This window comes from Ostrea edulis, chromosome 4, assembly GCF_947568905.1.
Source record: "Ostrea edulis chromosome 4, xbOstEdul1.1, whole genome shotgun sequence".
NCBI lineage: Eukaryota > Metazoa > Mollusca > Bivalvia > Ostreida > Ostreidae > Ostrea > Ostrea edulis.
Genome location: NC_079167.1, coordinates 88,571,589 through 88,592,748, shown reverse-complemented (window position 1 = coordinate 88,592,748; position 21,160 = coordinate 88,571,589). Strand labels below are relative to the sequence as shown.

The 21,160-nt window shown below is 34.2% G+C and overlaps 1 protein-coding gene across 1 annotated transcript in view; it reads right to left on the bottom strand.

Annotated features, from left to right (window-relative positions):
* Nucleotides 1–21,150, bottom strand: part of LOC125668265 (calcium uniporter protein, mitochondrial-like) — a 34,571-nt gene extending 13,421 nt beyond the window's left edge. The window contains exons 1-4 of the mRNA XM_048902157.2: nucleotides 21,010–21,150; nucleotides 18,568–18,616; nucleotides 8,479–8,658; nucleotides 6,356–6,463 (exon numbers count right to left, since the gene is read on the bottom strand). Of these exons, the coding sequence (XP_048758114.2) occupies nucleotides 6,356–6,463; nucleotides 8,479–8,658; nucleotides 18,568–18,616; nucleotides 21,010–21,102 (430 nt within the window). The 5' untranslated portion in view covers nucleotides 21,103–21,150. The remainder of the gene's footprint in view (nucleotides 1–6,355; nucleotides 6,464–8,478; nucleotides 8,659–18,567; nucleotides 18,617–21,009) is intronic.
* Between the last annotated feature and the right edge of the window lie 10 nt (nucleotides 21,151–21,160).

Sequence of the window (21,160 nt, the reverse complement as noted above, 5' to 3'; positions counted from 1 at the left end):
ACTGATAGGTAAATAAGACTGAATTCCGCCCGAGAAATGACAAAAACAACTCGGTGCAGAATGTACAGTAACATTTACTCCAATCAATACTAAAACAATATACCTCCATCAAACAAATAATCAATTCACAATGAGACTCCCGGGTATTGAAGTTGGTAAATGTCATTCGCATGCTGGAAATGGCACTTATCAGTAATACAGAGCTCTCAGGTAGGGAGTATCAATATTACATGATTCAAATATGCCACCAATTGATTCTAATGTAGGAAACATAAAGCTCCTCTTAGCACGCTATAACACCGCCCACACAGAGCTGTGGTGACAGCTGCACGAAAAAGTGCCACAAACTTCTACACACTGTGATGTCCAACACCCATCATGGAGTCTTATTTATTTACATGCAGCTCAGTGATAAGTCTTCATTAAGAACACATTGTAATATCTCTGTGCATTATGACATGTACCCTATAACCCTAAAGTTTGTACACAGTAATAAACCTCAGTCGGGTTATCATGGTGCTGAATATAAACTCTAGAGGAACAGGGGCAATTAAGCATGAGTCATACAAGTACTTGTACCAGTACTGACTAGTATAATTGTATATATATTTACCAGAGTAAATAAAGAGTACAATGCACATCTATTAAGCAAATAATTTAAAGGACTATCAATGATAAGGGATCCACTTGCCCACTAAAATCAACATTCATGCTTTTCTTTTAAAACTATATGGTATTTTGTGCAAGAATCTCATTGCAACTTGTTTTCAATTTGATCAAAGCAGAATTATGACATCATAAACATGAGCTTCCGCAAATATTTTCAATATTTTGACATAAAATGGCTATTTCTACAAATGCAGCTTTTCTCACAGAATGCATGCTTGGAGAAACTTATGTTTATATAACAGATTTATGTTTCCAATACAGACACGTGATTGAAAACTTGTGTTTGTTCAAAGTTCTTCTCCATGTTTTCTGGAGGAATAAAATATTTACAAAAGTGAGCATTAGAACTTCATTAAAATTTAGACACTGCGCAGTGACCGATTTATAGCCCCCCCCCCCCCCCCCCCCCCCCCCCCCCCCCCCCCCAATTATGTGTGTAAAATTCAAGATTTGGCACCCAAAATGCCTGAGTATTTTGGCTAATACTTGACTTTCACATATGCCCTTCCCCCTTTCGTAAATCCTGGATCCACCACTGTAGAAGCTATAATTGTAACTCCAAATGACTAACTATCAGAAACAAATTGTGTGAAACTGCATTGTACATGATCTCCCCTTAAGCAATAAATAAAAGATTTAATCTCCCTTTTGACCTCTAAATTTTTTTTTTTTAGCTTTTAAGTATGGAAGCCTCAGAAAGGCTTACATAATTTTAGACTTTTAAAATGTCTTTGACAATATCTGTTTATTTAAGGCTGTTATGGTCCTTACATAATTTTAGATTCTTAAAATGTCTTTGACAATATCTGTTTATTTAACCAACTAAATACGTTTCGAATCCTTTTAAAATTTAAATGTCTTTGACAATATTTGAGGTCTGTAAGCCTTAAATTTCACTAGATCCATCTCAGCAGGATGTTGAATATCATGGCTAATTAAGTCTGTCTACTCGTATAACATGTATACGCATTACCAATCAAGCTATAGGGAAGACTTGCAGCTGCCAGGTTCTTGATAAACACACAAGCACAGAAATGGCAATGATTGACTACAAGACTCATTTCATTCTTAGCATGATGATTTGAAGCAGTGTCTCACAACATGCTCAGACCCTATTCAGTGGTCAAAGCCTGTAGATAAAATCTGCTAATAAATGAATGCTACAGACTTCATATGCCAGATCAGTGACCCCTCAATTGACAGGAAATGATAGGTTCAAAAACCAATCTGATCCCAATATCTGAACTTTCTAAACTGAAGAGATACAAATGAGGCACAAATTTTACAAATTATACCTGTAAAAACAATGTTTTGTGATGGCTACAACAATGATGATAATCTATAATTCTCTTTAAAAAGTGAAAAATCCCAAAACACACACACAACCAAAGGACTATTTGCACCAAGTTTTAGTGAGTGAGCCATTGGTTTATAAAATAAGTATTATGAGAAGCTTAATATGCAATCCAACTATTCATAAATCTATCTATTCCCCAGGTGAGCTAAAGTGATGTGGCCCATGGGTCAGGTTTATGACTGGTTTATTTTTATTTCATTTATCCGCTCGAACCATTCACAATGGTACATGAGGCACATAACTTTGATTTTGTAATTATACGAACAATATTTCCAAGGGTATAAATATATAGATAATACATGTATGCAAAGTGAAGATAACGAACATTGATCAATCTCATAACTCCTATAAACAATGCAAAATAGATAGTTGGGCAAACACGGACCCCTGGACACACCAGAGGTGGGATCAGGTGCCTAGGAGGAGTAAGCATCCCCTGTTGACCGGTCACACCCGCCGTGAGCCCCATATCCTGATCAGGTAAACGGAGTTATCCGTAGTCAAAATCAGTGTGCCAAGAACGGCTTAACAATCGGTATGAAACACGTCAGACAGCACTGAAATATTTTAGACCTCATGTTTTATAACTGGCTATATTAAATTTTGAACTCCATAAATCAAACAACAATAGGTTTCCTCGGATTGTAAAACAATGCATTAAAAATATCGTAATTTTACGTTTTCACGTTTTTCTTCAAGGTGTTCATTCCATTTATTCGCTCAAACCATTCACAATGGTACACGAGGTACATAACTTTGATTTTGTAATTATATAAACAAGGGTATAAATATATAAATGATACATGCATATATATATATGTTCATTAGCACAAATAGAGGTGGGGGCATAATATATTATACAAAGCGATTCGGACATTTAATAAATATACATGTTAGGGAGGACAGTAGACGGTCTCCTGAATTTTAGAAATAAATATATTTTTATGTTCTAAAGTTTTGAGTTCTGACTGGTTCAGAGCTATGATGAAACCTCTGACCATTAGCAAATTACATGTCAAGTAGAAAGCTCTACCTCCATCAATGATTATCAAGAACATATGTGCATTCATCTGACCTCTGATAGATAGAAAAAGATGTTTAGGCCAAAAATAAAAATTGATTTGTTTGATGTACTCCGACCGACCCATCAAATTTGTTCCTACCCAATCTTTTTCTTCTTCACCAAATTGAAATTTCATTTGGGGGGGGGGGGGGGGGGGGGGGGGGGGCCTCCCTTAAAAAATAGAAAATTCTCCTTATTTTAAAAGAAAATATTAGAAATTTTCATGAGGTAAAAAAAAAAACTACCTATCGACCCACTTTGAAAAATATGGGTCGGAGTACATCAAACAAAAATATTTTTAATGATGGCCTTATGAACCTTGCAGCTCTTAGAAAAAAAGTTTCCTTTAGGGACTATGCATGACAGGTGAATATCTATGTAACCTCAATGTTGGTATTCCTGTCTATTGATGAGCAGTTGTTTAAATCAAATGGACAGAAAGGATTCTCTGGCCACAGAATGACCCCTCCCCTTGTAAAATCTATACAGAAACTTCGCATGTGATACATGCTTTCAGAGGATGCTACATGCATATACCGAAAGTACCTTGATTAATGAACTGGCTGTGTAAAACAACACAGCTTGTGTGCAACAACATTGCATGATCTTATTCAGGACAACGCACCTATTAAATACACCCTGTAGAACGTAAGTATTCAAAAGTGCGTGCATACACATGTCCATTTGTAAATTACCAAGATGTTGTTACCTAGCCCCAATACACACCAGAACAAACTAGTAATACACTATGTTTCTAGATAAATAATATCAAGCCTTGCAGGGAAATCTAATTATTATGAAACCCATTAAACAGACTGTCATTTATGATGGAAAAGCAGTGACCACAGATGAGTGGATACATAACATCACAAGCTGTGTTATTTCATTAACTGCGACTCTCATCATAACCAAACATGGCTTTCTATGGTCAATAACTGGAGTTGATGCTTTGCTCTGGGCTTTATCTTGTTTCTTTCAGCAAATATATTCCAGACAGCTTGTTAAGTCACATGATCAACAGCTGACTGATTACATCACTGCTATTAATTACTACCATACAAATGCTTAATAAGGCCATGGATAAGGATATCACTGAAAATGTATCTTCAGACAGAAAACACTATTTTAATACTTTTCTAAGCTTCTTACAGTGGAATTTGAAAATGCAACATAATATACATCGATTTGTCCATACAGAGACCTCACATGTGATGTATGTTTTAAAGATCAGTAAATGTAGGGACCTTGCATTTGAAGCAGTAAATGTATGAATTTTGCATGTGATCTGTGTTTACAGATCAGTAAATGTAGGAATTTTGCATGTGATCTATGTTTACAGATGAGTAAATGTAGGGACCTCGCATGTGATCTATGTTTACAGATCAGTAAATGTAGGAACCTTGCATGTGATCTATGTTTACAGATCAGTAAATGTGGGGACCTCGCATGTGATCTATGTTTACAGATCAGTAAATGTAGGGACCTCGCATGTGATCTATGTTTACAGATCAGTAAATGTAGGGACCTCGCATGTGATCTATGTTTACAGATCAGTAAATGTAGGGACCTTGCATGTGATGTGTGTTTACAGATCAGTAAATGTAGGGACCTTGCATGTGATGTGTGTTTACAGATCAGTAAATGTAGGGACCTCGCATGTGATCTATGTTTACAGATCAGTAAATGTAGGGACCTCGCATGTGATCTATGTTTACAGATCAGTAAATGTAGGGACCTCGCATGTGATCTATGTTTACAGATCAGTAAATGTAGGGACCTCGCATGTGATCTATGTTTACAGATCAGTAAATGTAGGGACCTCGCATGTGATCTATGTTTACAGATCAGTAAATGTAGGGACCTTGCATGTGATGTGTGTTTACAGATCAGTAAATGTAGGGACCTCGCATGTGATCTATGTTTACAGATCAGTAAATGTAGGGACCTCGCATGTGATCTATGTTTACAGATCAGTAAATGTAGGGACCTCACATCTAATGTACGTTTACAGATCAGTAAATGTGGAGACCTCTTATATGATCCATGTTTAAACATAAATCATAAAATGACTGTATTCTGAATTTTTTAATTTTGGAAAATGTCTTTCAGCTCCTTTGAGTAATGGTAATTTTTTAAATGTTAAATGGACTCCATATTTAAAAATCTTTCGATTTTATGTACAATGAAGGCTCAGTAAGCCTGTCAATAACACAGTAAAAGAATTCATGTTTCTGAACCAATTTCATGGAATATAGATCACATGTTAGTCCCGCCATTTACTAATCTATAAATCGAGATTCCTTCATTTACTAATCTATAAATCGAGATTCCTTCATTTACTAATCTATAAATCAAGATTCCTTCATTTATTAATCTATAAATCATGATTTCTTCATTTACTAATCTATAAAATAGATCCATGTTAGTCCCTACAATTAGAATTCATGGACGTTTGTATGATGAAGGGTTTTTAATTCTCTTTTAACGCATCTTAGCATCAAAGCAAATCTGGTCCAGCTAAAGAATCTCCTTAAAACATTTCATACAAAGAAGTCATTACATGTAATAAAATATTCAAAATTTTGCTGCAAACCGCATACGATTGTAGTCGGACAATTTGAAGCATCATGAATTAGCGGAATTACTACTGTGATGTGCCATATCACTTTTGTAGTCATTACTGCTACACAACAGGTCATGCATCATGCTTTCATTCCTGTTTGTGCAGCTACGTGCATGTTTGTGTGTAGATACAGTAATAATACATAAAAACAGCACTTAGGATTCAATTTTTTGTCTCTCCATGTCAGTCAGCAAAACCATTCCCTTTGCGAAAATCTGAATGAAATCCAAGCTCTGTTGTTTGTATCTAATTTTGTCCACCCACACATATAAATGTAATTTTGAGGAACTTTAGTTTAGGTGTGCAGCCCATGAATATCTTTGTTTACATCATAGTGTTGATCATAAAACTTATGACTATGCCAAGGACACCAAAACATATAAATACCACAAATATACAAACATACAAGGACACCACGACGCACATATACGCAATCAAAATATGCAGCAGTTGCATGCAGAATAATTGGATCACACTATGACTAACACTTAATCAGCAAAATGAACCTCCTTCAAAACAGTATGACGCCAACAGCATAATTAACACAAAGTAAGCATAATTAACACAAAGTAACATAAGCAAGTTCTGCAGTGTTATTTCTCAGTTTGTTGGAGAGAGGTAAAGAAACTTGGAGTGGACCTACCAAACCCTTCTGGTGCTCTTAGGTCATACTCAGTGCTGTTTATCACAAGTTTAAAGCTGTTTCTCAGTAAAACATCTATGGTTGTGGATTGAGATATCCTGACACCATCTGTAAATAAAAGCAGAAATCTGTATTTCTCGTAAACAACAATTTAGGTTCTCAAAAACAGAAAATGTGCATTAGGTTTGTAACTAACTTTCTGGGAGAATAAATAGGACAGGAAGGGTCAATATGGGTTTCAGCAAGTCTGATCCCCTTCTACCTACAAATTCTATATATCTCTACAACTGCCAAAGAACATAGACAAAGCACATCACACCCTTGCACAATACAGCTGAACATTACTGAGGATTTACCGTGACCTTGATCTATGACCATGTGACCTGAAAATCAGTAGGGATCTCCCTCTCCTAACCTCTGTGGTGAGCATCCCTGAAATCTGCTAAGATACTCAGCATATGGTATCTACAGTGGTGTTCCAGGCAAGCAACCATGCACACAATTATTTCATCCCAGGGACTTTGTTGCAAGGGGAATTTTGATATACAAAGAAGCTCTATTTAATCAGGACCTGTGTTTTACCGGAAGCATCAAATGAGGGATATCTTATTCAGTGCATTACCACCCTCTTTTTGTGACCTCTTACAAAAAGTATGAACTCTCCTACATATGCATGTCTAGTAATCTAATTACTTGTTAGAACCGCAGTAAACGTATCTGTCTACACATCATGTGACATGTATAAGTGTGTCCAAAACGGAAGGAAAGAGAAACCAAACACTTGATGTAATCCTGTAAACTGAAATAAAAATGGGATATGAACTTCTCTTTTTATGACTTTTTTTATCCCCACACAACAGAGAGTTCCTATTAAGGTATCACATCGGTAATTGTCCAATCAAAATGAACTTAGTCAATTGTAGTTCCATATATTTAAAGAAATATTTTTTTTCCTTGCGCGATTTTTCTCATTTCCTCTTCTTCTTTTCTCTTAATTTTTGTACCCCTGATTAGGAAATTTTGTGTAATTTGTAGAAATAATCAAGTGTATACAAAGGAACTATTTGCTGTTGGTAGCTGAGGCTACTTCCTGAGGTGCACTCCGACTGTTTACACACATGTGAAAAACACGTGGATTTGAGGGTAGTCTTGTTTGCGGGTAATTTTTTTTCGAAAATGCCGTGTAAGGTGTTGTTTTTCTGGTGTCGGCAGACGAGATAGGTAACATAGAACGTGTCTGACTGCGTTATTCGGCATCAATTTTGTAAACTGATTTTTAATGATTTTTTCCCCTCTATAGTAATATATAGTGAAAATAATTACCGATGTGATACCTTAATTCCCATACAATAGAGCGGATATCTTTTCTATCTCCACACAACAAAGAGTTCCAATGTACATGTCTAGATATCTTGGCAATGTATTCACAAACTCATTCAATTGTTTGTTGATTCATCCGTGTCCATGTTCAGGGTGTAATAATTTACAACATTAATCATGATTTCATAAAGATCTGTGTTCAGGGTGTAATAATTTAAAACATTAATCATGATTTCTATAAACAAACTGCATAAAGATCCGTGATCAGGGTGTAATAATTTCAAGTTTAAATGTGAAAGGTGACTGTATCAAAAAATGTCCAGTTCATGAATGTTGTTTCTTGGGGGTTTTTTAAATCACTATTTTCAATATGGTGGAACTTGTTCTTTCTTTTCAATTTGTTAACAAAAGTGGAGTAGCCCTATTCTTAATCCATATAGCTGTCCTTAAATGTTTTGTTAAGACTGCATCACAAAGTGACATTATAAAGAGCATATCATCCCCAATTCAGACACAATCAACATGAAATATTTTCCTTTTGTCAGGGTCCAATTTTCCCTGTTCAATTTTTCTCTGTTTGAGGGCAAGATGAATTCTTGGATTAGTCATAATTAATAAAACCATATGATCATAGTGAAGTCATATCATTTTCAACTGATAACTATGTAACAATTTGTCCTAGTTATCATAAATACAGAGAAATAAAATGACATCCTTGAAAATGGACCCACCACACCAAAAAAAAATGTAATTGTAAGGTTTGCTGTAAAAGTGAAATTTGCCAGACACTGGCTCTCCCTCACCATCGGTGTATACTGCTGCCCGGTCTATCCCACCGTCCTCTTGCACCATAAAGTTCAGGAGGTCGCCCACTGTTTGTGATACGGGTTTGAGTGTGAATTCACAATTCTCTCTCCTGGATGGTAAAGGCACTGTAAACACAGAGAGGCCATTCCGAACTTCCACTCTGGCATCTGAAAAATCTTTTAAAAACAACAGGAGAGGTCATTCATAATCTGGAAAAAGGGGTCCATGTTTTAAGCATATTTCAATGTACAATATATGAGGTCTCTTCACTTATATTAGTTTGTTTATCATAAGAATTTAAAAATATTTCCCTTACAATCCCTTTGCACTGCTAAAGCGGGAACATTCTGGACTTTCGGATACTGTTTGAATCTGCACTGCATGATGATGTTTGCATATGCAACAGATTCAGGTTATAGCTTAGTATGCGTACCTGCATAATTTGCATTTCTATTTCATATGAACCCATCTTTGAATCAGGGGACATGATTTTATACTGTATTTGTGTCACCAATATTTTGTTATCCTTTCGACAGCTGCATGGTTTTTATAAATGATACCATGAAAAGGGTGGGGTGTATAAAAAAAAATTCCATGCAAACTATTGTACCTTCAAAAAGCTGCACCAAAATTGACTCCTGAATTTTGCTTGAAAACTCAGTCAAAGTTCACAGTGCTTGGGTCACCCTGCTGAAAAATATGCACAAAAAACTCTTTTTTGAATCCTTTACTCTATCTCCTTCAGGTTTTCTTCACCTTTCCTATGATATCCAGTTTGTGTATGTGTCTATCAACCAAAACCTATAATAGCCATCTAACTGCTATTGAGGCAACATCGGAAAAATGTTACTTTGTGATTTCAACTTGTCAAACATAAAATTTGACACAGTTGTGACATCAGGCTAAAAATCAGAGCAGGGAGTGTTTTTGATCCGAACAAATTCTGCTGATATATTTCTCTCTTGGGATTCAGTAATTTTGAGACTACACTTTTTCATGTTGTGGTCACAGAAAGGATATCTACTTTCATTACTGCATCTTAAACTGAAATCCTTTTCAAAATTCTGATTCAGAAAACAATTCTAAAAGACAAATATTCAATTCCAATGTGTGTTGAAGCAATTGAAGGGTCCTTAATTTTCATTGAATAACAGGAGCACAAAAAGGGCTGAATGAGTGCTTCTTAGGAAGAATACTAAATATGGGTATTACTATATATATATATATATATATATGTATATGTGTGTATATATATATATATATATATATATATATATAATGAACTTGGTCACATAAGAAATTTAGAAGACTCAATTTTGATTAAAGCTGTAAGTGTAAATGAGGTAATGTATTTGAACATTGTTATTCAAACTCACTATTTCTATCTGAATAAATTTTTGAAGATTTAGATTTTAAAACAGTGAAGCTCCAGTGCAATACATATCAACAAATTAACTTGATAAATGATACAACCTTCCCCATCAATCATAACCCAGATGTAAATTATTAAAACAACTAACTGAAATTAGAAAATAAATGAAGGAAGATGATCTGTAAATGGAAATGCAATGCAATGCTACACCATGCATTCAGCCTATTAAAAAGAAAAGCTTTCAAATGTAGGTCACTGGAAAGCCAATTAAGGCATCTACAGATTCACCAATCGTCACTGATTATCAAGGATAAATAACACATTATCATAATGGCTGACTTCCTTTTGAACCATATATGGAACAAGATGTGTTTGTAAAACACTGAGGCCCCCAGCCACAAGAAATACACATACTAAATACACAGCTCTACCTCTTTTGGTGTAAAAGATATGACCAAGGTTCAAGTTTTTTGCCTTAAATACAGATAGGCATGCCAAAAAAAAATATATGCCCTTAAATTTTCCATTCCAGGGGCATAAAAATAAACATCAGCAACAGACCATGTGAAGGTGATCTGTAAATTTGAATCTCATTGGGAATTTAATTTCCTTTTATTTCTGATAAGTTTCTACTAAAACTGCATTTTTTTCCCCCACTTAATAAAGCAAATCTTTAAAGTTTCCAATTTCAATTTATTATTGTGCATATCCCCCGCTTTCCTTTCATCATAGTCTTTAGCATGCTATAGCTCCTTAATAACAAATGATCAATAGACATTTGCTTTGTTGTAGAACTGATTGATGAGCAACAAAAGCAAAGCGAAAACAAATGGAGTTCATCAATTGTTTACCAAGGAAAGTTATCGTAAAAAAAATTTCATTTAGGGATCGAGGTATACTACATCGTCATAATGGCTGACTTCCATTTAAAACATGAATGAAAATATAAATATCAGCAATATTTGTATATTCCTTTTACATTTGATTGCCTAGCTGGGTAGCTCAGTCGGTTAACGTAGGGACCGCTGATCTGTGGACCGCTGGTTCAAGTCTAGCTGCAATAATGTAGCCCTCTCCGATTTCTTTTTATTCTGATGTTTTCAGGAGAGGTCTACAATTCCAAAAAGAATACAAACTTTGTCTTTGGTGGTGTCTAATAAAAGTGTTTTTCAATAAATATCATGTACAACATGCAAAATTCTTCATCTGCCCTGCCATGTTTGTAATATCGCGAGATCTCATTGGTGGATTTACTGAAAAACCTAAACATTGACAATCAGCACGAAAATATAGACTATACTCCAGCCATTCTGATAAAGAAAGGAAAATCATATGTATGTGGCAGAATTTTTTTAACTTGATATCGAATTTAAACCTCAATATTGACAAAATTGCTTTTTCCTCCGTACTTGTCCATTGATGTAAACACTAGTATACCTTATATGGGCATATGCAAATAACTAGACAACCAGTGGTTCAACTTCAGTACATCAAACATGGCATACAAATATAAATCGAGAAACTGGAATATATCAAATTTGTTAAAAACAGTAGAATAGAGCCACACAAATCATAAGTTGCAAATTGTAAATCTATATATATTGACTGAGAAAAATAGAGTATCATTTTAATTATGCAAAATAAGCCAGTATATGTTTAGAATGATCGAAAACATTGCAGGAGTGAATAATCACTCCAGTATCAGCACCATTACGGGGATCCTAGGGAGTTGTAGCCCTCCCCAGAAAAAAAAAGTTGGAGTGGACTACATTATTGCAGCTATAGTTAAAGTCCAGCAGGGGTTTCAAAAAAATTTCAAATTACTTTCTTCTAGGCTGCATTTTTTGACTTGATAAAGTAAATTTGAAAGTTTTCAATTTCAAAATATTAGTGTACAGTTCCTCTAATTTTTATCCCTACCAAATTTTTCTGGTGTGTTATTCCTCATGAATAACAAAAATTGTTTTCCTGGGATTTTTTCAGTTTAACTACAAGTACAACCTCCTCTTACATTTGTTTTAAAATAATACAAAACAAAAAGTAGGTTCTACTTTTAATCAGACTGGGAATTTTTGTCGTTGTTGATCTATTTCATAATTATAATTTCATGGTATAGTTGACCCTCCAATAACTTGTATACATCCAGTATCCAATAAGCCAGTTTCGAGATAAGAGCTCTTCTGTAAGGGAGGTGCATTTAGTGGAACTTTGAATGCCTAAGTGGGACAGAGTGGACCTACAGTCAGTGAGGAAGATGATAAAATGTATTAAAAGCAGTTTCTCTTTAAATATGTAAATGTAGGAAATACAAAATACTGTCAAAAGAAATGTTTTACTAAAGTGGAAAAATAAAAACAATGTCATATTTGCAAGTAATATCCTGGATATGATACCTATATGACCAATGAAATAACATGATATGAATTCCTGTGTATTTAATTACTCCCTGAATATTTATGATCACTTACTTTAGTCTGTGTGTGTTTAAGCTGAATTCGGGTGATGAAACAGCGTATGAGAAACCGAGTACATTCACTTATACAATGATGAATATTCGTCCCACTCCCGCACGTAAACAAATTGTTTTGCTCCTTACTATGTACAAGAGTTCTCCAAAGGGAAATAACCCTGACGTATCTTGAAACTGACACATTCAATGAACCTTAATAGTTATTGACTCTAAGCAACATCTCATTATCTCTAGGTACGATTCTCATAGGACAAATGGCAATATTTTACCAGAATATTGCATTTATGTCTCCCTGGGAGCTCCTTCTCAATCAATTTTTTCATCACAACTTATGTAGCTATAGATAGATAGAATATATTCCTCCCGATGTTTATTTGGATGTAAATAGATGATTTACAAGGCAAATCTCAGTAGCTCCTTCAGGAATTACCAATGTATTGTTTTATCTTCCTAACAGAAGTCTGATGAAATGAATTTTTCAGAAGTCTATGAATATTCATGACAATTTTGTCATTATTGATGAAATATACAACAAGTCTTATGATTAGTTTCACAAACATATGGACGCCTACTTAAATACAGGAATATTCAGTGTTATAGTCATCATCAACATTTACTGTATTATGACTGAATACTTTCAATTTTCAAAACGGAATTGTACATATCCATGCAATCTAATTTAATTGCTTTCAATGTTTTTTCTTTAATGTTGAAGGAGGAGGGGTCTCCAACAAGAGTATGCGTATACAGATTTTCAATCTTTTAGAATACCTCCTTCCTCATTTTCGAGGGGTGCTTCAAAGAAAAATCAATAACAGTCACATTTGTTTTGGAATAAGTTTATCATATTGTTAGTTTTGCCCCCCCCCCCCCACCCAACACAACAGGGAAGTCCACTTGTCTATAACATCATAGCTGATGCCAATAAGATTCAGGGAATTTTTCATTAACTTGGAAATCTCAGTATTGCCTTCATATATGATAATGGAATGTGCCTTACCAACTGGCAATTTGGCAACTTTTTAAAAAAGAGTTGCCAAGTTTGCCAGCAACATTGCCTAACTTTAAGCACCTTATTTAGATGATTAAGAGCAGTTTCCTATTCTCCGGTACTCTAACTACTATAAAATGGTACAATGTTTCCATTTCTATCAATATAATACTTTTTAAAAATCATGAAAAACGGGGCAAAATAAGATCGAAGCTGTACCTCATCTTCAAGTACCTTTATCAGCTTGAATACAGTCATTTGAAGGAAAAAATGAATATGGATACAACTGCAACTCCTAATAATGATGCAAAGTATTATATCCCAGAATTCACCATGAATGTGAAAAAAGATAGTCTTGATCAAATTACTCAATAGCTATACAAACAGGTCAAACAAATGCAGCTCCAACATAAATATCTTTTCTTCAATGAAGAAATGTCATTCGACAACTAAAACACCATTCTTGTACTGTTGAATAGCATTATCTGAAATGTCACAGACACCATCCCCTAAAGATTGCCATTGTTAAATCCTCTGGATTTTGTGAGAACCATAAATAGTTCCAGTAGGTAATAATGAAGTACAACAGACCTGACTCTGTAACTGTAACTGACATTAAGTGGAAGGGCATCTTGTATCTGATAAGTGAAGGTGTCAGAATTACACTGATGGAATCGTCATGAACTCTGTAGTAATTAAAATGTTCAGAAAATAGGTTCAAACCACTACTATTTGAAAGAAATTTCAGAAATTGTTCTAGGTAACCTTTGGAAAAGGAAATGTCACATACAGATCTGAAATCATTCTGAAGACAACATAAGTTTCTAACATCAGAGAACTGTCAGCAACAGAGCTACATGAACCCAAATTAATGACACAAACTGGCTCCCACACAGCCTGGGCTTAATAAACAGCCAATAACTGGATTATCCTAATACCCAATTTCCAAGTTGCTCTGTAGTTGTTTCCCTTTAGTTGAACTCTTTATGTACGGTGAGACACAAAATATATTTTCATCCACACGCGGTGGGTACAATTGCTTATCACTAAATTCATATAATGCTAAAAAGATCTTTATCAGCTGCTATACAAAAACCTAAACTGAAAGGAAACTCAATTATAGTATCTATCCAAGAATAAAATAGCTAAAATAAAACTTGAAATTTACCATCTTCTTTTTTTAAAAGCATTGATGTGTTGAAGAGGAAATAAATGATACTACTTATTAAATTCAATAGCCTAATTCAAACAATTTCTTCAGTGTATAATCAGTTTAATGTACACCGCCGGCTAAGATAAACAAAATACATGTTTTTATAACATTTATTTTAATCTACATAACCGGTCTATAATATACATATACACCCTATACCCACCCAAGCGTTTAATACAGAACTGAATGTACAGAAGAGGTGATGTCTCAGAAAGTTTGTATCAAAAGGAGGCACATGTATATAAAACACCTATCAAACTCGTCATCACTAAAGAAAACCAAAAAAAACCCTAAAACGTGTAATAATTTGCCTTTTGTGACAAAAGATTTGCAATCTTACTTAAAAATCATTGAGAAGAAAAAAATAAAAAATCCCAATTAAAACTCCCTGCGGGACTTGAATGTATGATCTACTGCTTACAAGCCTGATGCATGACAGCCAGACAGTTCAAAAAATTGAAAAGGGCAAAGAAAATGACAGAGATTCAAGTTCATTATCAAGAATATATCTTCATTTCACTTTGGCATCTTTGTCATACGTCTGAAAAATTTGTGACAATGTGTTATATACCTCCTTAATGATGCTCTTCTGTCAATAGTAATTTTAATAAGTCATTCAAACTTACATCTTTAATATCGTAATGACGCTTTTCTGTCAATAGTAAGTCATTCAAACTTACATCTTTAATATCGTAATGACGCTTTTCTGTCAATAGTAAGTCATTCAAACTTACATCTTTAATATCTTAATGACGCTTTTCTGTCAATAGTAAGTCATTCAAACTTACATCTTTAATATCTTAATGACGCTCTTCTGTCAATAGTAAGTCATTCAAACTTACATCTTTAATATCTTAATGACGCTTTTCTGTCAATAGTAAGTCATTCAAACTTACATCTTTAATATCTTAATGACGCTTTTCTGTCAATAGTAAGTCATTCAAACTTACATCTTTAATATCTTAATGACGCTCTTCTGTCAATTCAAACTTACATCTTTAATATCTCTTGGCTACCAATACTTCATAATGTCCCACAATACCCTATCTGAAAACTTACAAGTTGGCATATGAACATCAACAAGATTAGGGTGATAGGTCAGAGTTAATGATAACCCGGAGTATTACTGGGGCGAGAATGGACCTGATCATCAGTCACCAGAATCCCACCAGTCCCTTCAATCCTGTCGTTACAGACCATCAGATGACCTCTCTAACCACTCAGACTATTAAATCAGAAGCTTTGTGGATTCAGCAGATTGCTTGCAGAATGAATCACAGAAGATTCAAGCAGTAGGTGGCACAAACCATTGTTTTGGGGTGGGTTTTTTTTTTTGAGTGATTCTGATATCTAGGGTTTTCACAAGGGACCCCTGTTTTTTAAAGGTTTCACCCAAAAGACTTCCTACTTTAAATTTCAATGCTGAGTCCATTTTAATCCAGCCTGGAATTAAAAGCAAGGCCTCCTGCATAAAAAGCAAGCTTATGATTATCTCAAGTACACTACAAATATCAAAACAATCTTTTTTTTAAATAAATAAAATAAATAAACTTGTATGATCTATCTATAATCCATAATTGGCATTATCTGTTTGCTGCACCACACAATTTAGATAGAGGGTGTAATATGTTATACCAGATCTTATAAGGAAAGGCTGATTTTACAAAGGACACCTGACACAATTAAAAAAACAAACCTTAGCATTAACATGATTAAAAAGATGCACAACTAAAAAAAGCTTAGAATTCATGTACAATCTTTGGTGTATCCATGTACAATAATCTGATAAACTGCATGACTACGAGGTCCTCGTCATATCAGAGTGGTGTTTTTACAGAACACAATGATATTGATCTACAGGACAGATATAAGATTATACACCAGACCAAACCATGGCCTTTATATTCCATTATTGGACTGTTTACTTGACTGTATATTCTGATGTTATAATAAAAGCTAATCTATGTTATATTGAAAGAAATTTTGGAATAAAGAAATGACACTGGAAGAAAAAATTAATGACCTTCACCTTAACCCTCGACACCTTCACCTTTCAGTTCACCTAAGAAATTTATCCAGAGAAAAGCATACTACCACTACATAGTATAGATAACAGTATACACGTACCACCAATTACATAACACAAAAAGTCCATATCATATACACTCATCAAAATGCTCTCTCTCTGTCTCTCTCTCTGACAATTCTCTCTCTGTCTCTGACAATTCTCTCTCTCTTTCCTAAGATAATTTTCTCTCGCACACACACACAAACATGGGTAGATCAATATCCAGCACCCTTTGTCAATATCCTAACTTGTACAGAATACCCCTTTCTATCCCTATTGACTTTTCCATTGTATATACCACTATACTGAATTGTCATGTAAATGATATAAAACGACAGCCTACTGCAAACGACAAATATGAAACCAAGTTCAAAGACACCAACCCTTATAAAATCATCCTAATGTACACTACAATTCCAGCCATCATAAAAGACAAAAAACAGCGCCTCCGGAATCCAACAGAGTCCGCGGGTTCTCCCACCTCTCATTATCAGCCGGAGAATCCCAGTCGATAATAGCATAATTACAACCACAAAAACCATCTTCACCAAAATAAATCATTCTTACTGCTTATTAGAAACTCTCAATCTCTATGGCCCCACAATCTGGGTTTTTTTTTTATATTTACAGTGAATTGAAAAATTCTTACACTCTTCTTCAGTTAATAAGAAAGGCAGAACTCAAAAGAATTTACTTCAGTGCTTGCAAAGTTCATTTCTTTTACTTTTTCCTTTCTTTCCAAAGTGCATTAACGTTTGTAAACTGAACCTCATCATTTCTTGCTTCAAAAGGTGCACATGCACATTATATCAAACTATATATTCAGAAAATACCAGCAGTAAATTTTTTTTAAGTGAGTCATAATCAATCCATTATTGTATTCACAATTATTGTCAAGAATTATCTACATATTCATCATTCGACATCTGAAGTTATCAGCACATCTTTAAAGTGTAGGTCTGCCCTAATGCCCCGACATACATGGTATTGCCAATAAAAGTCATATATTTATAGCCATTTATGTATATTTAATGCTTTAAACGCTATTGGTGCATGAAAACTAATATCTAATGAAGCCTATAGGCTGCTCAGTGCTGTACACAAATGAAACTTCAGGTAAAATCCAATCTTAGTTCGATTTTTCTTTTTTTACTCGGATGTGGTATGTTTACACACAATGAGGGATTGAAAAATTGTGTTTAAGCTATAATGAAAGACTTTCTAACCTCAGGGATTCTTAGAACCTCAATAGTCTGCCCAAGCTATTAGAACAGTAATCTGTTTCACCACGGCATTTAAGTTATTTCTATATTCCATATATATATATTTCAATCACTAGGTACATATTAATCGATAAATCCAGAATATCAAGAAAATGTAACAAAAATTTGAAAATTTAATGATGAACCACTCATTCATATTACAACAGCAGGAACAAGGTATTGATTATATGACAGCTCACCAATAACTACTGAAGAAACCTCCTCACCAGCCAAATATTCCTCAGAATCATATTGATATATACTGAGACTATTCTCACAAGTTTAGCATTGTTTCACTGATAAACTGAAAGAAACTTTCACAAGACTTTATTCTCATAAGGATAGTGGATATGCGTGATTTATATACCAAAAGAAACTTTCACACGTGTTTCATAAACTAATAAACACAAGCAACTGAAAATATTACAAGAAAGTTCATAATCTCAAGACAAATAAAAGCCTAATCTACGGTATTTCATGTACTAGATAAAACCTACAAGGAATTGTTTTAAATTTTCTCAAGGAAAAAAGATAAAAGAATTTGAAGTGCAAGCACTAATCAGTTCTTAAATTTTTGTATTCCTGTAATTTACTGTCTGCTCCCTACTGATTAATAGGACCATCCAGTCCAATGATTTACCAGAGGTGATAGCAATAGAAAATTTAATAATTAACGTCATCAACACAGTGGAAATCTATACATAATTACCTTTGGTTTGTGAGGAATATAGAGAGCATGGACAAACGAGGGTTTTAATCTGAAAAAAGAAGAAGAGAGAAATATACAACACATTGAGTTCATGGTTTATCTTTTTTTTTCTCCTTTCGACAAATGTGTTGATTTTTTTCCCATGTGATATTGTTTCTTAATTAAACATGCGTATAAAACATTAAATCTTACGTGTACGTATTGAATCTCTAACTCTGTACATCATTAGCACATAATACCTATCGTGTCTAATAATGTACAAAACACACAACAGAACCAGTATGTGTATCACAATAGGAACGGCTACATGTAATCAACACAACAGTTACCGTGCATCATGCACATTTCTTGTCATGCCTCACACTGATTAATTCCAGACTTTCCTCATTAACCAACATTTTAATCACAGAAACTGCCCCAACCTTGCTGTATTACACGTACATTACATCATTTTCATTTTACCTCCTTGAATGTATAACAAAAGAAAACATCAAATGTAATTGATTCATGGTTTACGAGCACATCTATTTCTGGGCTTTTTGTGTTGGCATGTTTAAGATATGGTTGGGAAAATTTAAATCCCAAGTGTTTATAGTAGGAGGTGGGGGAGGTGGACCTCTGTGTAGTGATCCAGCACTTAATCCACAACCATTTAAAAGACACCCCAAAAATTAAAACTAGGTCACATTTTTATTGATCTTCAAGTAATACATTGATTTATCATTGAAAAGAATAGCCACTAAAATTTCATATTCAATTTGTGTGGATTGTCATCTTGCAGTTATGGTACTAACATTTCTTATTAATGCTGGACAAATGTTCATCATGCATTGAGTGGTTTGTTACACTTTGGCACTCTGATCAGAGTATCAAAGAACATTTATTTTACATAATGCATGTTAAGTCAGTTAACCGTTCACGGTGTTTATTTCTACTGCCTTTTATTAAAAGATCTAAACTACTAACTACCATGATTAACCCCCTTATCTGGAGTTTAATACCCAAATATAATTCAGCAGAACATGAAAAAATACATTAGAAGATAGATCTAATGATCACATAAAAGTACTAGACACCCATTTAATGATAGCCTAGTGGACAATCAATGTCAACATCAACTGGATTTTCTAAATGCTTTAATAGCATACAGATAGTTCCAATATTCAACACTGACAGAAACACTAGATTGACAATTGATTAACACTGTTGGGAATTCTGAAAAGCATTCTGAACAAAACACAAGTCAGATTTCATGACTAACTATCCAAAAACAATCTGGAAAAACAAAGTTATACAGTTTTGTGGAATTTAATTTTCCTTTATGAATTGTGCATGCATGCATGAATGCACATATGTAAATATAAAATTTCTAAAAACAGCATTTATTAGCTTCAACACATTTTGTACTATGCTGCTGAAATTAATATGCATTAAAAATAGAATGCAGATTTAGCGAATGGTCTGCTAATACCATAGTTAAGGGACTATCAGATGTTTCTGTCATCATCTTTCCAAATTACCAGGTATATTTTCCACAAAGACATGTCATTTTCAAAATGATTTACAATATCCCAATCTAGAATAAGATCTATTTATAGTTTCAGTAACTGTTCACTGATCTCTACTAATCTTTACCAATTAGATAATTTATACAGCACATTATTACAAATGAATATTGGTAAGTTGAACCTCCTTTAGACATGTTGTTTCCTTTCTTTTCCAGGAGACTTTAGACAATCAAATGATCCAATTCAGTTTCTGTACCAATGTATGGTTTCTTTTGTGGATCACAACTTTATCATTGCACCATAAAGAGTTGGTAATTTAGCCCCGACTTTTGCGACTAATAAGAGCACTTGAACAAATGTAGATATAAAGGATGACTTATGATACCAGAATACTGCAGCAAGATCACAATAATACAACTTCTCTAGAAACATTGGTATTTTGCACGCCATCCTATTTCATAGTATGTTTAATTTCCTGTAATTAATTTCCTTCTTCAAGACCATTCAACTGGATTTGAGAGGTATATAAATACAAAACTTCGGTTCAGACAACCACACTCATAACTGACATAATTCAGCTTCCGCATGTGATGGCTTCAAGGAAGTAAGGTAAAGTAAACCGTTTTGCACATGGTAGCCTTTCCTCCTACACACATTATTATATTCCATAATTCAAAATTGTGCAGGTTCGGAGAACGCCTTTGTTAAGTTGCAAAAGTGGTATAACTCACTTAAGAAAATTGAAAATAACTTTTTATAATTATTTAGTTGTATGTTTAAGTCTCTTTCATTGATATCACCATTTAACGTGTTTGAGGAGTACAAGTCTACAGGTGTTCCTACGGGATTTTGCAATGCTGAAATGCTTAGTATTCGTACAACGGATCAATACTTCATTTACAAAACATAGTGTATTGGTCATTAAAATATTTACCTTTTGTTTTCGGAGGAGGTTTCTCGATACCAAACCGTGCATTTGCTGGTAAAAGTCCTGCCTAACAACACACAGAAGTCTAGCGGAAGCCATCTTCTGTCCTGCTATGCACTTTGACTAGAATCCCACGCCCGATCGAAATTTCTCAAAA